Raw genomic sequence first — 19,461 nt, 5'->3', positions numbered from 1 at the left:
TGCCTCTATGCTTGTCAAATCTTGTTTTTTTGCTGCCTAAAGCTATTATTGTGAGAGACTCGACTGTAGGACTCCTGTCTTACGAGTGACTCATCTTGCTGAGGTGGCAGGCCTGCTGCATCTGCCGACATACAAGTGTGCATTCATGCAGCTATATATATATTTTTTTTTTCATTGCATGCCTCTTGAGGTTTCAGCTTTCAACATCATTAGTAGTCAGACTGTGTTTTGTTTGTCTGCCTTGCATTCGCTGTTGCTGGATGTTGCTGTGCATGCGCGAGCCTCTGCAAGGTGTTCACCCCAATTTGCATTCACTGTAGCAGTAACAACTCGTGTGTACATTTTGTGCTTGTGAATAATAAACTTGTACACGGATTGTCTGGCTTGCTGGCTAAGTGATTTATATTTTGCATGAAATGCTTCAGATATACAGGTTTTAGCAAGTTTCACTGAAAAACTAGCGTAATCCAGAGTTCGACGGGAACTTGTTTGGTGAGGAATGAACATAGTGGAATAAAATGAACACTAGCCAAGAGGTAAAACTAACCTCTTGGCGAATGTTCGTTTTATTCCGCAATGAAAATCTAGTGGCGGCTTCAGGGCCATTTGAAGCGTGTATTTTGTTTGCTTCAGGTGCTCCAATAGGTGCTGCTTGTAGAATTGCCATATCTGCTTTTGTTGTAAGTTTATGGGCTTTTACGCCTGATGCCTCGCTTTTTTTCTTCTAATAAATTTTTGTAACAGATCTGGACATCTAAACAAGAAACTTGCTCCCAACAACAACAAGAATGACCTTTCAATTTAAACAAACCTCATTCAGTGGTTGCCTTAGGCGAGCACTTCACGAGTTAAAATAGGATTCCTCATTAGGGGGCCCTGTTCATAGCATTGGACCAGAACCTTTATCTTAACAGCAAAGATGTCATGTAGTGATCATGATTTTATTTCTAGCTAGATCCCAGTCTGTCCTATTAACTGCATGGTGCGCCAACCAACTTAGCCGAGGTAAGCCCTCTGACAATTTGCCACGCACTCGCAACATCAACCGTGAACCTTTTTAGGGTGCGTGCTCCAGAGTGCTTGCTGTCTACGCGATGACCGCGTGCATACCTCACGTTGCCAAGCTGGCAGTCCAGCTACATTTGCCAATATACAAGTATGCATTCATGCAGCCGTATTCATGCAGCTATTTATGCAGATATTTATGTAGCCCGCTTTGTCCAGTATTATTGCAGTCATTTCCCTGGTTTGACAAGGCAGCATTTCTCGTCACTTGCGGAGCATAAGCACCAGTATAGAGGAAAGTTTATTTCAATAAGTTGTGGCCCTCCACGGTACAGCTAGTGCTTATCTAGGTAGTTTTACATTCACTGTTCTGTAGGGTGCACCATATAAAATTGAACATTCAGTTGGTGCTCAAGATAAGATTACTGTAAAAGTATTATCTTCCACCTCATTTGAAAATACTTGCGAAGTACTACTTGCTCTCTTGTCAAAGATCTTGCATCTGTTCAACCTTATGTTTTGGAGCACAAAGGACAATTCATTTTCTTAAAAGAGGATCGAGTGTCTCCATTTACACTGGTTCATTTGGCTTGGAGATTACTTGTATCAGTGATGTGTGTACTTCAGTTCCATGTTGAGAACCATATTTCATGCTTGATGTTTACATTAGAATTGAAACACTGGTGAAATTAACCTGTAAGCTAGTGATGCCTGATTATCTCAACTGCTGAAGTTTAGTTGTTGAAAAGTGGCTTGCAGTGGTCTGGGGTTATAGTGTGGCACAAATCCAGTACTTTTAGGTGGAATGCTTCCTTTTTCCTTTTTCTTTTTTTTCTTTTCAGGCACATTTGTTTGGTGCGTAAGATGCAGTGCCTTTTCAGTCACCCTTCCGAGCATATGTAGCCTATGGTAGCTAGGTTATAATAGCTGACATTTATAGTCCATTGCTTTAGCGAATGTTCTCAAATTTGGTTTCTAGTGTAGAGCTATGGTATTGTGGACAGCTGTATTGTCAGATGTTGTCCCTCTAGAAAGTCTTTTCAGTTTGCAACATTTTAAGTTGTCTTGGAAAACGCTTATCCTCATCTAGGCTGCTTACATGGCTTCAACTATTATGCTGTCAGCCACTGTCTGAGTTCAATACTGAATGCATAAGCCAGCAAAGCCCAGGAGAATGTTTGTCCTGTATGCTGTCATCAGAAATGCAAAAGTGCTTAAGAGCAGGGACCCAATGTGGCCACTAGGTGGCTGTGGCTGTGAAGACTTTGTACTGCCGAGCACATTGTCGTGCGACCGATTTCCATGCACGATGTTTGCTTTTCGTTGGGGGCAAACATGCAGAAATGTTCAATTTAGATGTACGTTTAAGAACCTCATGGGGTTGAATTCAGAGTTCTTTGGTATGGCATCTCTCGTACTTCATGTGTTGCTTTGGGACGGTAGACCCTATAAGTTGGGGTTTACCCCAAATTTTTTTCGTAGCGATTGCATCCGAATGTGCATGATACCAGATTCAATTGAACCCTGCTAGCCTTCTTGGCTTTGTCATGTCCTGCTCTAAATTGCTGACCAGGCAAGGTGGCCTGGCCAACAAGCCATAATGTCACGTTATCGTGATGGTGAAGAAAGACTCAATGCTTAGCGAGAGTTAAAAATCACTCTTTATCTGGCGAACTTGTGCCTAGAAAAGTGAGCGATGTTGAAATCATGACCACATTGAGCACAGTTATTGGTTGTCAAAACTTGACAGACCCTTAAGTTTATCCACTATTTATACACACATTGCTGTGCATTTCAAAGTGATCACTGGTGCTCACATACATTCAAGAATGTACAAAACTATTTGTGTTTCACACATAAGAAAAGGCTATGCCATAGAATAGGCAACATGAAATTTTGGATACAGTAGGGCGCATCATGTTTTGAGCAGCAACTTGCTAACAGTGATTAGTCTGATAAAAAGCGGTCGCCTGCAAAATGTAAGTACACGTGACGCTATTTATGGCGAGCAACATTAAGAAAAACGAACTTGAATATATATGTCTCTCTTTGTATTGGCAGCGCTGTTGGAATGTTTCACGACTTATTCTCTGCCAGAGTTTTATTTGCTTTCCTTTTCCAGAACATTCAGGTACTGCACCGGCTGTGTAAGAAGAACCCAGGCATCAATGTGGACCAGCTTTACCGCAGCCTTGCACCCCACATCCGCGAGCTAGTGCGAACACGGCTAAACGAACTTGAAAGGCAACCTCCAGGCTCCAATGTAGCACACGTTCTTCCTCTGCGCATGAACGATACCAATCGCCACAGCTACTCTAGTAAGCAAAATGTTCAGTTCTTTTGCACCTGCTTGCAGCCAATGTTCAGCTGCTGCTAATGCACACTGCAGCAGCTTTAAAGACGTTCCTTTTCATGTGGCCAATGTTGCAAGCACCTTTGTTTGTTGTGATCTGAAAGCACAGGGTAGGTAAATCTTGTTCACATGCTTGCATTTAAGCCGCAGCACCAGCCTAGTAGGCTAACCTCTCATCCATTGCGAACTGTACATGGGAGTGAGACCATGACTGCATTGAGCTGCAGCAGTGCGAACTGACTGACACCACACTTTTGTAGATTGTGCATGGTGTTGGAGAATCATAATCTCCTTTTAAGATGCAAAAAATGTCCTTGCTGAAGTTACCTTTGAAATCTATTCATCATTGCTGCTTAAGGTACAATAATAAATGTATCAAGTCTGCACCAGAATCTCAGCTGAAATACATTATATGTGGTTGCCAATTTATTATATGTTGTCTCTTTGGTAGCACAGGCATGTTGGGCAACATGTGTGAGATCGTAGCTCCAAGCACACTGGCATTGCGTGTTAAAGTGTGTTGAAGTGATGTGGCATTCCTGTAACCTGTTGCACTTCAATGGAGCCGTACATAAGCCTTGCACTTGAAAAGCCAACAGGCGATATAATATTGCAGCACATTTTCGTGTGGCAGAGTGGCTTAAATAATTTAGTGCTGGCTAGGTCTGCAGATGTGCGCTTTCTTAGTACTGGGAATGCTGCGCCAATCTGCACTAACTGAAATTTGTTGCCCGTACTGCTAAAAAAAAATGTTTATCTAAATTGCGCCGTTGCTGCCCCATGACATACTTTCAGCAGTGCAAAAGTTGGGGAGCTACAGCGCAATGCAATACAAAGTATAGCACCACTGTACTTATTAGCTGCATTTGTTCATGTCGTGATACCAAACTACCCAGAACACCATTCACCTGAACAAATTATGCGCATCAAGATCAAAACCTTGATCAGATATTGGAAGATCAGATAACCCAGTTATTAAATAATGTTGAGGAAATTCACTTTTTATGCACCTCAATTTAAGCATTATATGAACTTTTCATCTATATGATGACATTTTGTAGAAGTAAATGTGCTCCCTGAACTTGTAATACTGATAGAAAAAAATAGCTGAATTGGGTGACTTAAGTGTGTGTATTCTTTTTGTATTTCAAGTTTGTCGGAGCTGTAATTCCATGGGAATGATCTGTGCGTGTAATGTGCATGAAAGAAGTGTCACAAAATGTGTGCAAATAGTAAATGTATGTAACGTCAACTGGAAGAAGTACATCTATGGGGACACACTTAGCTCTTCCTAGAAAGCAAGAATATCTTTTGAAAGATTTTATCAGATGAAATGGATGTAATATTTTTCTTTAGTCCCCCTTTAATGTTCATTAACTTGTGCAGTTTTGTCCAGCGCAGCTGGGAAACAGTTTTTAGTGCAAGCTCACTGCAGTCAGTCACCTGCAGTGGTGAATCACTCATTTTGTTCCTAGTTCTTTTGAGGAAATAATTGTAAATTAAGGAGAATGCTAAACTAAATTTTGTTTCTTTGGAGCAGGTGCAAGGTTTCCACCACACAAACACAAAATACAGGCTCCAAAAGTAGATTTTGCCTGCTCCAAGATGCCGAGACATTCCTGCCACTGTCCTCTTTGTGTTTCATTACTTCTCTCTCTCTCTCTCTCTCTCTCTCTCTCTCTCTCTCTCTCTCTCTCTCTCTCTCTCTCTCTCTCTCTCTCACTCTCTCTCTCTCTCTCTCTCTCTCTCTCTCTCTCTCTTTCATATATATATATATATAATATATACACACACTAAAGTATACTGGTAGCTATAAAAAGCCCCTTCTTGTGAATCAATCAGCTTGGACTTAAATTCAGTCTGTCTTGATCTTGATTACAGTGGGCTCATGGCTGGTGAACTGTTTTGTATGCTGCTTTCAATTTCTTATGTCATTTGCCATTTGTGAATAGACAAGTCGCCATGCTACAGTTTTTGTGAGTCATGCAATGTTTTCTGCACTTCTTTTATTTTTCCCCCAGGTAGTCCTCGGAAAGGAGACTTGTCGAAGCTCCCCAAAGACTACATGCACTGGAATCGAAAACAGTGGGCAACTCGCCTTAATGCAGTCTTGGATCAGCTGAATGTCAAGGGGCACTTTAGTAACGATGACTATCCCTCGTCAGAAGACATTCCCGACGTTAGTCACTTCTTCCTCTACTAGTAATAAATACCACTGCATGTGCATGAGCTGCAAATGTTCTTCTACGATAGTATTTAGAGATCATGTCGACAGTATTTTGGCACACCAGATGTTTCGGCAACTGCTGTCTGCCATTGTTTAGAAGAGCATTCTCACTGTGCTAGTCTCTAGACTTCTGCAAAGTGGACATGCTTCAGTCACTGAATCAATTCTGCAGTTGCAATATTTGTTCTAAAGCTGTTGTTGAAAATAACTTCATGAAATTCACACATTCCTCATTTTTAATGATTGAAGGCAGTCATTAAAAGAACACTCTTTATTTTGTTTGCACAACTATGACAATAACCATTACTGTAACAGCTGGGTGCAAATGTATATTATGGAATGGTTTTTTTTGCTAATGAAGGTATGGCTGCAATACGACACTCACGTGCACAGCATTCCCAGATGGCTAACAGCAGACAGCTAGGATAATCATATCACAATTAAAGCAATTCCACAAGCTCCCCAAAATCTATTCCCTAGACCTTGCAACAAGTTCGCCATGCTAGCTCAAGACCATGGTTTGTAATCCTTGCCTTGGCACTGTTTTTGCTTCATTGGCATTACTGTAAGTGTTTTGATCTTGCTAGTGGCTTCGCTATCTATCTGGCAGCTGTACTGTAATTTCTATATTGTGTCATCCATGTGCTTCATTACTGCTTCATCCTGGGGCTCGCTACAGTAGAGGTAGCACTGGTGTGCTAAAACTTCATACACGATGTTGCTTAAATAATAAAATTGGTGTAAAGGGTTCTTCCACCTATTCTGCTGGGTCATCTGCATTTGTATTCCACACAGAATTAACATTTTGTGTATTTTGGTTAAGGAGCAGCACGTTTGCGCTTGTTTTGGACAGGCCCTTGCTGTGGCGTTTAAAGGAGTACTGACATTGCATGCAAAGAATGGAAACAATAAGGACCATGGAGATTTACAAGAAAGGGAAGAAAGAAATTAGAAAGGAAAATCTGTATGATAACGCAAAGGGTACTGCCTTGCTATTTGAGGCTCGAGCTCTTTTCCTAAGGACAAAAACATACAGGAGCAAATACTCGCAATAAGATGAGGCATGCGTATTCCACAGCAAAAATCCGGAGACTACTCAGCACATCCTAAAGGAATGCAAAGGGATTCACCCGTAGGTAACGTACACCTTCCAGAAGCGCTTGAATTTAATGTGGACGGAAGCATCAGCCGGTCAGCGGTCGAAATAAGCAAGAGACGTGTAGAGTATTGGCGGAAAGAAAAGCAGGGAATGGAATTGATACTACCGGATCCGTTACAGGCGTAGGTAACGCTAAAATGTAGACAGAGAAGTTTTAAATAAGATAAAGAAGATTAAGGAGATGTATACACAAATGCTAGAATGAAAAGCATGTATAGCATACCTGATTAACTCTAGCAGGCTAGGCCAGGGTTTGTTACCGCCCCATTTCAAAGGAGACAATCATCATCATCACATGACATTTTGTGTCTTTTCGTGAAATAAAATGCCAACCCTCTAAAACCTACAAAAGGTACTGTAAAGCGTCAAAGCACCCTAAATAATTCATTATACTTTTTATACTAACCAGCCTGAGAGTCCACGAGATGGAGGCATTATCATTTGACTTCATCACAGAATTGGTCGCTCCATTCCTGCGATTGCTGTAGCTGCCAGTCTGAGAGCATCCAGGAACTTGCACAGCACTCCTGTTCATTTAATTTTTACCTATTGGCAACGTCGTCATACCTAGCCTGACTGCTATGCAATGTCACAAAAATTTTGTGTCATTATCTCGCAATAATGTTAATGATGCCATGTGCAGCATTTCGAGACCAGCTTTAGTATCATATTAAGGTATCTTTGGTCTCCCAAACTTGATACTTGCTAGCACACATTCCTTGCACATAAAAAGATGCTGCTTAACATCTCTGTAACTTCAGAAGTATGTCATTACTCCTTTAACAGTCTGTAGCTGCCCTGTTGTTTATCCTTTGTTGCTGAAATATAGTTATTTTGTGCTATTGCAGATATTCAGTGAACCCCTGCATGTTCACGAGGCAAGGTATCAGCAAATCGTGCAGCAGTCGGAGGACTTGACGAAAACAGCGCAGCAGATCATCGCCGACTTCAGGAATCGTGGTCGAAGTCCGGAGGAGTCTCACTGCTGAGCAGCTGGGCAGTTTAGGTGCTTGTTTAGCAGACAGCGAGCTATTCGCCCGCACCACGCATTTGACGAATAACGTATTCATCCTGTGTAAATAAATGTGGAAATTAACGTTATTAGTAGCACCCCTTAGGCTTCATTATTTGCTTTTAGTTTATCTGCTTTTAAACTGGTTTTATTGACGCGAATAAATTATTCCACCAAGAAAGGGCTTTTATTTTCTTTATAGATGTCATGGGTACAAAACTATTTGGACTATGTATTTACAAGAGATACATAAACAGCAGCTAAGAATCCCGAGAGGTTGTTACCACTTCGTCGTCGACATTGTCCTCTTTTCCCACCATAACACGACCCCCGGCGGAAAAGGCACTGTCCCAGTGCTTCAGACAGGGCCATTGGTAAGGACATAGTAAGGCTTAAGCCGAGAGATGTGTACGTCAGGTGATGTGGAACCAGGTGGCATGAGGGAGGTCACGGGGCTCATCTCGTAAGTGACATTGGTCACTTGACGTAGAATGCATTAAGGGCCTTTGTAGCACGGAAGGAGTTTCTCGGAGAGCCCCACTTGGCCGCAAGGGGACCGAAGTAGTACGAGAGAGCCTAGTGAAAAGTATGTGTCACGATGGTGGTGGTTGTAAGCGAGCCGTTGAGTTTGCTGCGATGCCAACAAACGAGTATGGGCAAACTGGTGCGCATGGTCAACGTGGGCGATGGTGGCGCGGGCATACTCTGTCCTCGAATCCCGTACCAAGGGAAGTGAAGCGTCCAATGGCAATACAGGGTCACAAACGAAGAGCAAGTAAAATGGGGAATACCGAGCAGTACCGTGGTGTGATGAATTATAGGCGAATGACGTAAGGCAGCGCCACATCCCAGTCCTTGTGGTCGGGTGAAACATATTTCAGCAGCATGTCAATAATAATCAGATTGTCGCTCAGTAAGGCCATTGTTCTGGGGATGATAAAAGGTAGCCAGTTTGTGCTTGGTAGAACATGAGCGTAGGATATCGGCACTGACTTGGGAGAGGAAAGTATGGCGCGGTCGGTAAGGAGCTGTCGCCGGGTGCCACGTACTAAAATGATATCCCGGAGTACGAAATCTGCAACGTCGGTTGCACAGCTCATGGGAAGTGCACGAGTGATGGCATAGCTCATCACATAATCAATAGACAGCAGTCCACTGGTTGCCAGAGCTGGACTTCGGGTAGGGGCCAAGGTGATCCAAACCCATGCAAAAAAATGTCAAAATAAACCCACGCAAACCGATGTCTAAACACTTGAACACAGCGCATATCCATAGATTTGCACCAGCTGGGCCTACGGGCCACCCGAGCTCCAGATCCGCCAGTTGTCTACGTGGCGTATGCTTCCAGGAGAGAAGTGCATATACAGTAGAACCTCGTTGATATGTTCCCGCTACGTACGTTTTTCCGGTGCCAACGTTCGCAATCGGAAATGCAAAAATGACCCAATAGAGTTACGCTCATTTCTTACCGGTTCATGCGTTCCCGAAAGACACGATTTTCAAGCACCAACGTTCACTACATCGCCAAACTGCGATCGTGTGATACATTTTCCGGCCACTAGATCTCACGTGAACAAGAAAATGGGCGATGCGCGCACAATCGAGCCGCCGCGGCAGCTTCAACGCAGTACTCGCCCGCCCGTGAAAACGCCGACGCGCACTTAGTTTCTGATTTTGGCAACAGCAAATATCCGGGGTCGTCGGACGCGGCATTCACATTATTGCCGCCAATCCTATTGCAATAAGAATCTTTGCCTATGTACGGCTAAGATCAAAGTGTAGGATCTTCTCCTAGCTGTTTCACAACGCGTACGTGCCGTCGGAAGCGTAGCGCAGGCTTTTAATAGGCGATAACCGAAACGCGTCACCGTTCCCTACTGGCCAGACTGCGATCTTATACGTTTCCTGGCCGCTAGATCCAATGTTAAAAAGAAAGCGCGGGAGGCGCGCGCGATCGACAACAACATATAGCCGCCCGTCTCACGGGAATTAATGGTGGCGCGCACAGTTTCTTATTCCGGCGCCAGCAAATCTACGCCCCAGTCGTCGCACGCCGCATTCACAGCTATCGCCGTCGAACCTATTGCGATAAGCGTGTTCACCTATCTATTTTACAGCGCATGGTGCGTAGTGCCATTGGTAGCGTAGTGCACGCCTGTAGTAGGCGATAATCCAAAGGCGCCGCCGTTCGCTGCTGCTGGCGGCGCTATTTGGGCATCATGTTTAGCTTCGGCGGCATCCGGTGTGTGCCCACCAGCTCGATTTCGTTTCAGTTTCCTGTCGACCTCTTAAAACAACGCAATAGGAAAACAACAAAACGCGTCTCGGGCCGCCGAAGCACCACCAGCTCGACGCCGCAACGATCCGCGCGACCCTTCGCATTACGTAGATGTCAACATTCGTTGAATATGTCAATTCTTTTTCAGTTCGGATCGTACGTTTTCCCGGTTAGTACGTTTATTCTCGCTTTTTTTTTTTTTTTTTTCCAAAACGCATGAACGAGGTTCTACTGTACATAACCTGTGCAAATGACGCCATGCACTTCCGCTGTCATCCCCCACCAAAGAGGCCACACCATATGCAATATTCCAGTCTTTGTTTTTCGCATTGATTGCCATGCGGCCTAATGTGGAAACGTAATTATGTGTAAGCATGGAGGCCCGTTTCATGCATGCAGCCACTGCAACAGCTAAATGTTTGTGGCATGTTTTGTGCATCGCTTTTCTGCAGGTTGGTCACTTAACTTCATGCAACACACTTTCACAGACTGTCTTTGTACGAAGGTATGCCCAAAGTTGGAATCGGTTGGCACAAGACAGGGGTAATTGGAGATCGCATGGAAAGGCCTTCGTCCTGCAGTGGACATAAAATAAGCTGATGATGATGATACTCAAAGTGCATGGTGGGCATCCGCTGCACTTGTTAGTGAGCCTTGACCCTTTACAGGGACGTACGCCCACATGGGCGTTTGTATGAATTATTCCCCTAGCAGGTGCAGGAGCATCACTTCAGATACTAGAAATCGTCTACGTGCTCCAGGTACGCCAATCACCATTCCATGCCGGGCTATACAGCACAATAAAAACAGGAGTGAACATAGCACTGAACTACCAACAATTTAGAACTTCCAACCTTGAACAGGCTTGTTGGTAGGACATGGCTTATAGAATACACCAACACCCTTCTGAACTCAATTCCGGGCTTCGAAAAGACTCTGTGTATTGTTCTGGTAATCATTCCAATATTCTGGGATGCTAATTCCAGAATGCTGTCCTCGAGTAGTTTGATTAGATCAAAAATAGAAATGCAATAAATGAATAGGAGATGCAGACCAGCAATCAGAAATGGTCTTTAGTATATATTGAAAGCTGGGCGATGAGCGAAAAGGTGCGACGTGAAGTCTTCAGTCTTCAACTTCACGTCCCGTCGTTTTACACAGTGTAGAGAAAGATGTGCTTACCAAACAATAGTTTAATTATTATTGAATCATGTATGTGGTATTGTCACTTAATTTAAGCATATCACGTGTTCCTTTGTCTCCTACTAAATATTTTTATCATGGGCAGAGTTGTGATTCAGTATGCACCATGGTAGTGCACTGGTAAATGCAACTACATTAAATATATATATTGGCTATTTCCCGACAAGAATTCCTCATTCATACGTATTGCGAGCGCCTTTACAACGAAATTGTGTGTACAGCGAAGCAATTTAGGTGCCCCCGACGACTGATTCATTGCTTTACAACGAACGCCGCGTAACGATACCGCCACAGCCCTCAGCAGACGTCGCCGAAGTGCACTCCAGCTGTGCCAGCGCTAACGGCACCGCTAGCGACGCACTCGACAAGGGTGCCGATGTTGGAAGTAGTCCTGCATGCAGCTGCACTGCTTCAGGAATTCACTGAACTACCAACGACTGCCGAATACATTGCAGTTGATGATGACCAATGACGTGTCCAAAGCCATCTAGGGTGGAAGTAACACGAATATGAAGCCAGCAGTTATGAAGGTCTTGTTAAACCAACCAATAATTTTGGTGAGAAGGGAGGTGACAGCGCCATTCGACTGTGTCGGCCTTACGTTGAGTAGCTCCTGCATTTCGCCGCAGAGCATGCTGTGAACCTCAGTGCAATAAGGCCAATTGGCTGCAGTTGCACATTCTGTCCGACAATGAAAGTGCGCACAGAAATACTATAGAGACGCATTCCACGACGTGTCTTTTGAATGCATGTTAAATAAAGATTTTAAGGCGAAAGTATGGAGAAAGCCTTAATTGCGGCTATACTCCTGCATGATGTTCTGGAAGACGTGGCATGCGACACAGAAAGTCATGCGAGCTTGTTGTTGTTGTCGTAGCCTGTGACACGTGTGGCTCCTACCCACGATGGGGAATCGGCCAAGAAATGGGTGGATTATTCCAAATTAATATGGAGCATAAATTTTCTAATATCTATGGGAATAGATTGAATAAGGTAGAATTACCTGTTAAAATAAAATCAGAAGGTCATGTTGAATGAGTAATAATTAATGTAAAAGTAAAAAAAAAAGAATTTAGCAGGGCATTCGTTTAGATTCTGTAAGGAATGTTTAGACAGCGAAGCATGCATCCCTGTGGCTGAATCCCAAAGTGGATGCCCCGAATGAAAGAATTGCAGGTTCTGTCAAGTCCAGGCCACTTCTTCGAAAAGGTATCTCCGACAATCTTTTTCTTAACACAGTAAAGCGGCGACAAGATCGAAGAAAGTGCTGTATCGTCTCCTCCTCATCACAAAAAGAACAGAGGGGGGAGGGAACCAAACCCGACCTGTGTAAATAGAAATTTAGGGAGGGAATGCGCCAGCATAATTTGGTGAGGCAGACCTCAAGCATCTTTGTGTAATAGGATTCGCTACGCCAGGGAAATGGCAGGTGCTTATAGTCTGGAGAAGCAGTCAGATCTGGGTTTGAAAAATAGGCACAAAATTAGGCAATCTTAAAGAAAAAGACCAGCCGAGTGCAGGACAAAATATTCCAATGCCATTTTTTTCCCTCGCTAAGGCATCTGTTGCGATGATAATGTTTGTTTCTAGGGTGCTTAGGGGGTCTTGCAACATGACGTTCAAGATGCCGTAAGGTAGTAGTTTCGCGTGGTTTGGGAAAATGTCATCGAACCTGATCTCTGGGTAATTTGAATGCATATTATTAGGAAGCATGTCGCGAATTTGCACATTTAGTGGTTCAAGTAATGTTTGCACAAATATAATCTGTGGTCTATGAAACCTGGGCCAATGAATAGGAAAAAATGATTCTGGATTGGAGATGAAAATAATTTGAGGACGGTTTAATGGTGATTCATATAGCCTTAAGAAGGTCTGAACGGTCAGAAGGTGAAATCGGCAGAATTTGGGTGGGATTCTTGCCTCCAGGTATAATACGGCATTTGCAACATATTTTGGAAGGCCTAAGCACAGACGTAGTGCCTCTCATTCTAACAAAGCTAGCGGCCGAAGCTCGTATGATGGAACACTTGAGAATAAAACATCCAAATTCTAACACCGAACGAATGTACATTTTATATACCATCAAGAGGGATTTTCTTCGCATACCTGTTCTTCGATTGCTTAACTTGCGCAAAATGCCCATTCTACGAGCTCCTTTTGTCGCAATATATTCAATATGCGGCCGCCAGTTAAGATTTCCGTTGTAAATAACTCTAAGGTACACTAGTGACTCTACTTGTGGGATATCTTCGAGATGATAGTTAAACGATATGTATACTGGGTCTTTAACGGGAAAATCAAGTATAACACACTTATTAGCATTCAGGTTTAAGTGTAAGCTATCCAGCCAGCGTTCCAGTTCCCTTAGATACGACTGCAAAATTTCGTAAAGAGAGTATATGTCACTAGCCATGCCAAAAAAGGCAATGTCATCGGCATAAACGTAGGTACTGACACCTGGGTGAACGGGGATTCCTGCTCAGTAGAATATTAAATAATACTGGTGAGAGTACCGATCCCTGAGGCACACCTCTTGTTTGCTTATGTTTACTAGAAGAATAGCCGCTTCGAAAACAATAGAATTCCCTGTCTTTTAAACATTCATGCACCCATGCTACAATATAGCCTGGAAAACAATGGCTCTGTAACCGATTTGTTAAAATTGTACGTTCAATGCTTTCATAGGCTTTACATATATCTAAGGTAACTAAAGCCACGTATTGTTTTTTCTGTCTGGCGATGTTAATGCGACTTTCAAGGTCTACATGCGCGTGCCATATTGAATAGCCACATCGAAATCCAATTTGGCAAGGACTCAACAATTGATTTTCGACAATAAGCTCTATTATATGTCTGAGAAGCACTCCTTCAATAAGTTTCACTATGTTTCATGTCACTGCCTGATGTTGTCAATAGTGTACCATGCCCCTTGCTTTTTTAAGCAACGGAATAATTTTGGCGATATTCCATTCTTGTGGAATCTATGCATTACTAACAGAGTAGTTTACCAAATTCTGAAGCTCACATGGAACTTCTTGAAAGAAAATCTTTAACATTGCATTTGTTATTCCATCCGGGCCAGGTGCTGTAGTTGGCAACTGTAACATAACTTGTGCTACTTCCGAATAGGATATCTCTTTGTAGTCCGAGAATGCAGGAGTAAAAACAAGTTTGAAGGCGTGTTGCAAACTGGCTCTCCAATCCTTTAGCCAATAGCTCTAAGGACTCCTGCATTTCCTGTGAGGTATAGACGATTGAGTCTATATTAACGCTCATTGGGAGTCTGTTTCTAAAACGAATTTCTAAATTAATTAAAGCACGTTTGTTTTTGGATTTAGATAGATAATTGAAATGGTTTTTATCATACTCATCTTTTGCGTGTTCAATAGTACGTTTGAAGGTTGCTGTAATAAATTGATAATCCTTCCAATTTTGTGGGCTCTGATTATGTAGAAGTTTTTTCCAAGCAGCTTTCCTTCTTCGATAAACTTGTGTGCACTCACTGTTCCACCAAGGACTAGATGGGGAGCGCTCAGCTGTCTGAATTACAAATTCAGACTTTTGTCGGGACATCTGTAACGCTGAACAAATATTCAAGCCAATTTCATCGTCATTACTATTAGTTAAATGATGCAATGGTGGAGCGCAAGCAGTCTTTAAATTCTTTGCTATTCACAAATATTCTGCCTTGTCGTTCAACTGATGTTAAAGGGCATGCAATTTCAAAGTATACCGGGAGATGATCACTGTTTGTACTGAAATCAATCGTAGTCCAAGATGTCACGGCGACACTTGTGCTTGAAAATGTCAAATTTATAACACTGAGTGAGATTGCCCATGGAGAAATGTAAGTTGTCTGACATTAAGGCATGAAAGATTTTTATCTATGGCCCAGTCCCATAGACGTGTCCCACATGCATCTGTTTTGTAACCCCATCACACGTGATGCGAGTTGAAGTCACCAGTAAGGACGACTTCGTTTTTGCAGCTGGCAAGCGCACTGTCCAATTGGTATGTACTATGTACGCCCATAGGGAAATAAACATTTATAATCGAAAATGAACGGTAGCCTGGGATGCTAAGGTGCACTGCCAAAATTTCACATTCTGGAGACATTAACTTGAAAGCTATTTTCGCCTTATGACAGAATTTAGATGATAACAAAATCATTAAGCCACCTACCTCCTAGTGAAAGGCAATCTAATCGAAAAGATTGAAAATCTTTAAAATTAAAATTTTTCTGAGGAGTAAGCCAGGTTTCTTGTAAGATGACGTCAGGATTAAGATTTGTTGTTAAGCAATTTAAGTCTGTGGAAGCAGAAAATAAGGAACGACAGTTCCGCTGTAGCACTTTTAAAAAAGCTATGGTGATGATATAATTGATATAATTTATAGGGGTATTACTCAAGTTCGCGCGTGCGCACCTGACCCTTCTCTGGATCGCACAGCGCCGGTGGAGCGGCAGTCGCTCGCTAGCACTTTCGCAGCAGCCCTAACAGTCAGAGCTGTGACCCCTAACCCGCGGTTCGCAGTGAGTTGCGACCACGGCGGGTTCAGGCCAGGGGGGACAGGGTGAGTCTCGACCTAAGGTGTTTATTCACCTTAGAGTTCAAGTATACCAACTGACAACAGCAACCACGCATACAAATACAACACAAAACAAAACCACAGCGGCGGAGCGTTCCGCACGTCTGGGGCGAAATAAACCGCACAATGTGGGAACCACAAAAGAGGCTGATAAGAGTTCAGCTCACCCAGAGTGGATCCGCGCTCGGGCCCTGGGGCGGTCAGTCGCTCACAAAGGCCGAGCGCAGCAGGAGGACGGCGTGCGGCGGTCTTCAGCGGCTGAATTGAGATGCGGCCAGTCGCAAGCTTCTCAGCCGAAAGACAACGGTGCATCGGGGGAATAGCGCTTCTCCCCGAGCGGCGGAGAGGGAGTCTCCCCGGTTCCAAGAAAGGGAAAGGAGGGAACGGGGTGCCTTGGGCTGCGGCGTCGCGGCCAGGCGCGAAGAGCAGCGGGTGCGGCGAACGTGCCCTAGCTCTCCCAGCCATCTCCGGTCTCATCGCGACGCTCACGCGGCGCGCACGCTCCGATGCCGCGCGCGTCGGACGACCACCGCGGGTTCGAGCACTCCGAGCCGCCACGCGTGCAGGGCACCGCGCCTGCGCCCGCTCCGGTCCGCTCCGTGTGCCGACGCGCAGCTGCGCGCGTACGCGCCCCGCCGGCCCCCAGCTTAGGGGAAGGCGAGACCACGCGCGCAGCAAGGGAGACCCTAGGCAAAGCTCTGGAGAAGCCAGAAAGTACATTTATTAAACTGGGACTCAATACAAACACATGTTTTAACATCACGTCCGAATCTGAAGCTAATTAAGACACAAAACATGGCCAAGTGGTCGCCGGTGGCCACTAACGGCGCACCGCGACAGAGAGAGAACAAAGAAACGAGGAACAAACAACAAAGAACCCCAGCAGTAAGAAGTTGCCTATCCCCACAGCAGAGAAAAGGGAAATAGAAAGAAACGACAGACGAACAGACGGGGGCACGATCGGCAGACGCTGCCTCAGGACATCGAGACGACGGAAGAGTGCGCGCGCGCCCGCCGAGGCCGGGACCCCGACGAGCCGAAGTAACCATCGGCCGGCGGCGGACAAAAAAAAAGAGAGGAACACGTACGCACCTTCCGACGCCCCGATGTGGTCTCCTCGGGCCCCGTCCTGCGCTCGCTTACCCGGAGCGCACGCAAGCAGGGCCCGAATCCCGCCAAAATGTCAGCCAATGGGGAATGCCTGTTGACCTTGCCGTGGGCGGGATGACAGCAGAGCGACAGTGTTTTATGACCCACTGCCACCCCGTCCAGGCAAGGAGGAGAGGGACACCGAGCCCCCGGCAACACAAGGCAATGGCTCCACACAACCACCGCGAGAGCCCGAAAAACGCCGCGAGAGCCAGAGACCCCACAAATTACTTCAGTGACTACCGTCGCAATGAACTTTCTTGGATGCCAGAATGAGAAATAGGATTACCCTTTTTGTTTTTGGTATATGGACAAGAAGCAGTTACTGGAGACCCAATTCGCTTTTGCGGCCTGGTATCATGACCCGTTTCCATGTCGACCTGCGAGTCTGACTGACGCGAAGAACAAGGATCGGATCCTACAAATGTTGGGTCCTATGTGGTACTCGGTGCTAGGACTGAATTGGCTACCTGTTCTGCAGCACAAGTAATCGATTTGGTGATTGGCGTTGCAGCTGTTTGCAACAGCTGTGTCATCTGCGCAGTAAACACTTGGGAAATACATTCGGTAACACTTATTGTGACAACATGTTGCATAGCCTTTGTCATTGCTTTTTCTACTGCTGATTCAATGAGTTTAGACAAGTTGTCTTCATGTAAAGTAGATTGCCTCGCAGTGACGCCAGCGTATCCAAAGGCTCTTTCCTTGACGACTGCAATAGCTTGTCGCCGTGAACATCGTCGCCTGTCAATTATCTTGAGTAACTGCATTTCGTTAGCTCTAGCCGAGCAGTTTCCATAGTCAGCCGCATGGTTTCCTCCACATAGGCAGCACGTTTCGGCTTCAGCTGTGCATTCATTGGGGGAATGATCTTCACCACAGGCGCGACAGCGTCCATTTGATTTGCAGCCTCCTGCACTATGGCCAAAACGCCAACAGTTCCGACACTGAAGTGGATGAGAAGCGAGAGGTTCCACTCTAAAAATAAGTGGCCACACTTTTATTTCAGATGGGCAGGACATGCCAGCAAACGTAGCAATAACCGATCCTGTGTCAACTTTTTCCCCGTTTACGAGTCGGTTACATAGGTATGCAGCTATGACGCCAGCAAGAGACAGTTTCTCCAGAGTCTCAGTTGGGCTCAATCAAGAGCCTACGCCCTGGATGATGCCTTTAGTGCATGCTAGATGAGGAGGAATAAACGCACTCACCCGGACAGATGCGAAAGTCTTACACTTTAGGAGGTCTTCAATGCAGGTCGAATCTGATGACCTACAAACTATCCCACCTCTTCCAAATTGTTGGACATCGCTTATCATCTGGAAATGGCGCGTCATGGCTTGGAGCTCGACCTGAGCTTGTGGGTTGTTCAGCCGGATGAATCCACCATTCGAGGGCACCAGCTTGCCTCACGCAGAAACACGCTCGTTCCACTGTTCGCGCGTTCGTCGTCGTCTTCCACTGCTGACGCCATCGGAGCAATTAAGATATATTCAATTCAGGCACTCGAACCCATGACCTTTAGTGGGAGAAAAGTAATAAGGAACGACGCATTCAACTGAGAATGTCAAGTAATTTAATGAATGTCTCTTGAGCGCGCAGGCTTTCGCCTTTACTCTCTTTAGCATATGCTGAAAGTCAATTTTTTTCTTTTGTTGAACGTACACCACCTTTACAACGAAGTGACGCGATCGAATGACAAGTGACATCATTGGAGGTCCCGAGCATTCCGTTATAAAGGCGTTAGGTGAGGGACGAATTCAACTGGCTTTGGCGTGATTGGTGTATTGCGACGTATGTTACTGCTTGTCCTCAGACAGGCTAGACGCACTGTGTGTTAGTCCGGAAAAGCCGATTTCTCTGTAGTGAATATACACGTGTATATATAGTTTAATGTAATTATGTTCATATATATACATGTGTTCATACATATTGGCGGGGCGTAAGTAAATTATACTACACATGCACTTATGTCTCCCTGTACTCAAGGGGAGGCTCCCATGCATTAAAGTGGTTGTTATAATTATGTATGTGTATACATGTATCTGAAAAAAAATAATATATAGTGAGCAAATCACCATTCTATCACCATAACCATTCCTTTGTGCCCAATGTTATTCGCTTGAGTTCACTACACGCTCTAGAAGAGGTCAATTGTTGCAGGCAAGGGAGTGAAAAAAGGGTGCCATTCCAAGCCAGGATTTTAAAGGGACACTAACAGCAAATACTAAGTAGGCGTGGATTGTTTACATAACATTCCAGAAACATCGCAATAATTGTTTCGTGCCAAGAAAATACTTTGTTGACGAGAAAATTGCATTTGAAGGGCCCGAATACCTTTTTTGAAATTCAAATCTCCCGCCAGCCAAGCGGGGAAGTGGTGACGTTGCATACGCCATCACCACTCTTTGCTGCCGTCCGTGAGTAAAACCCTGTCTGACAGATGGCGGTACCGAGCTGCAGCTGCTTTTTGGTCATGTGATAAAGA

General features: G+C 44.6%; 1 protein-coding gene and 1 long non-coding RNA gene across 3 annotated transcripts in view; one reads left to right on the top strand and one right to left on the bottom strand.

Annotated features, from left to right (window-relative positions):
• The window catches only part of msps (msps cytoskeleton-associated protein 5), a 113,264-nt gene extending 105,307 nt beyond the window's left edge, over window positions 1-7,957 (top strand). For both annotated transcript variants that reach the window (XM_075689613.1, XM_075689614.1), the window contains exons 30-32: window positions 3,128-3,323; window positions 5,380-5,537; window positions 7,593-7,957. In XM_075689613.1, coding sequence (XP_075545728.1) covers window positions 3,128-3,323; window positions 5,380-5,537; window positions 7,593-7,733 — 495 coding nt within the window. In that variant the 3' untranslated portion in view covers window positions 7,734-7,957. The remainder of the gene's footprint in view (window positions 1-3,127; window positions 3,324-5,379; window positions 5,538-7,592) is intronic.
• Window positions 1-18,418, bottom strand: part of LOC142579447 (uncharacterized) — a 46,849-nt gene extending 28,431 nt beyond the window's left edge. Inside the window, exon 1 of the long non-coding RNA XR_012827382.1 lies at window positions 18,185-18,418. This is a non-coding gene — a long non-coding RNA (uncharacterized LOC142579447). The remainder of the gene's footprint in view (window positions 1-18,184) is intronic.
• Between the last annotated feature and the right edge of the window lie 1,043 nt (window positions 18,419-19,461).

The sequence above is a fragment of the Dermacentor variabilis genome, chromosome 4, assembly GCF_050947875.1.
Source record: "Dermacentor variabilis isolate Ectoservices chromosome 4, ASM5094787v1, whole genome shotgun sequence".
In the NCBI taxonomy this organism is placed as follows: Eukaryota; Metazoa; Arthropoda; class Arachnida; order Ixodida; family Ixodidae; genus Dermacentor; species Dermacentor variabilis.
Note: the sequence above shows the minus strand (reverse complement) of the source record. Positions and strands in the feature narration are given on the sequence as shown.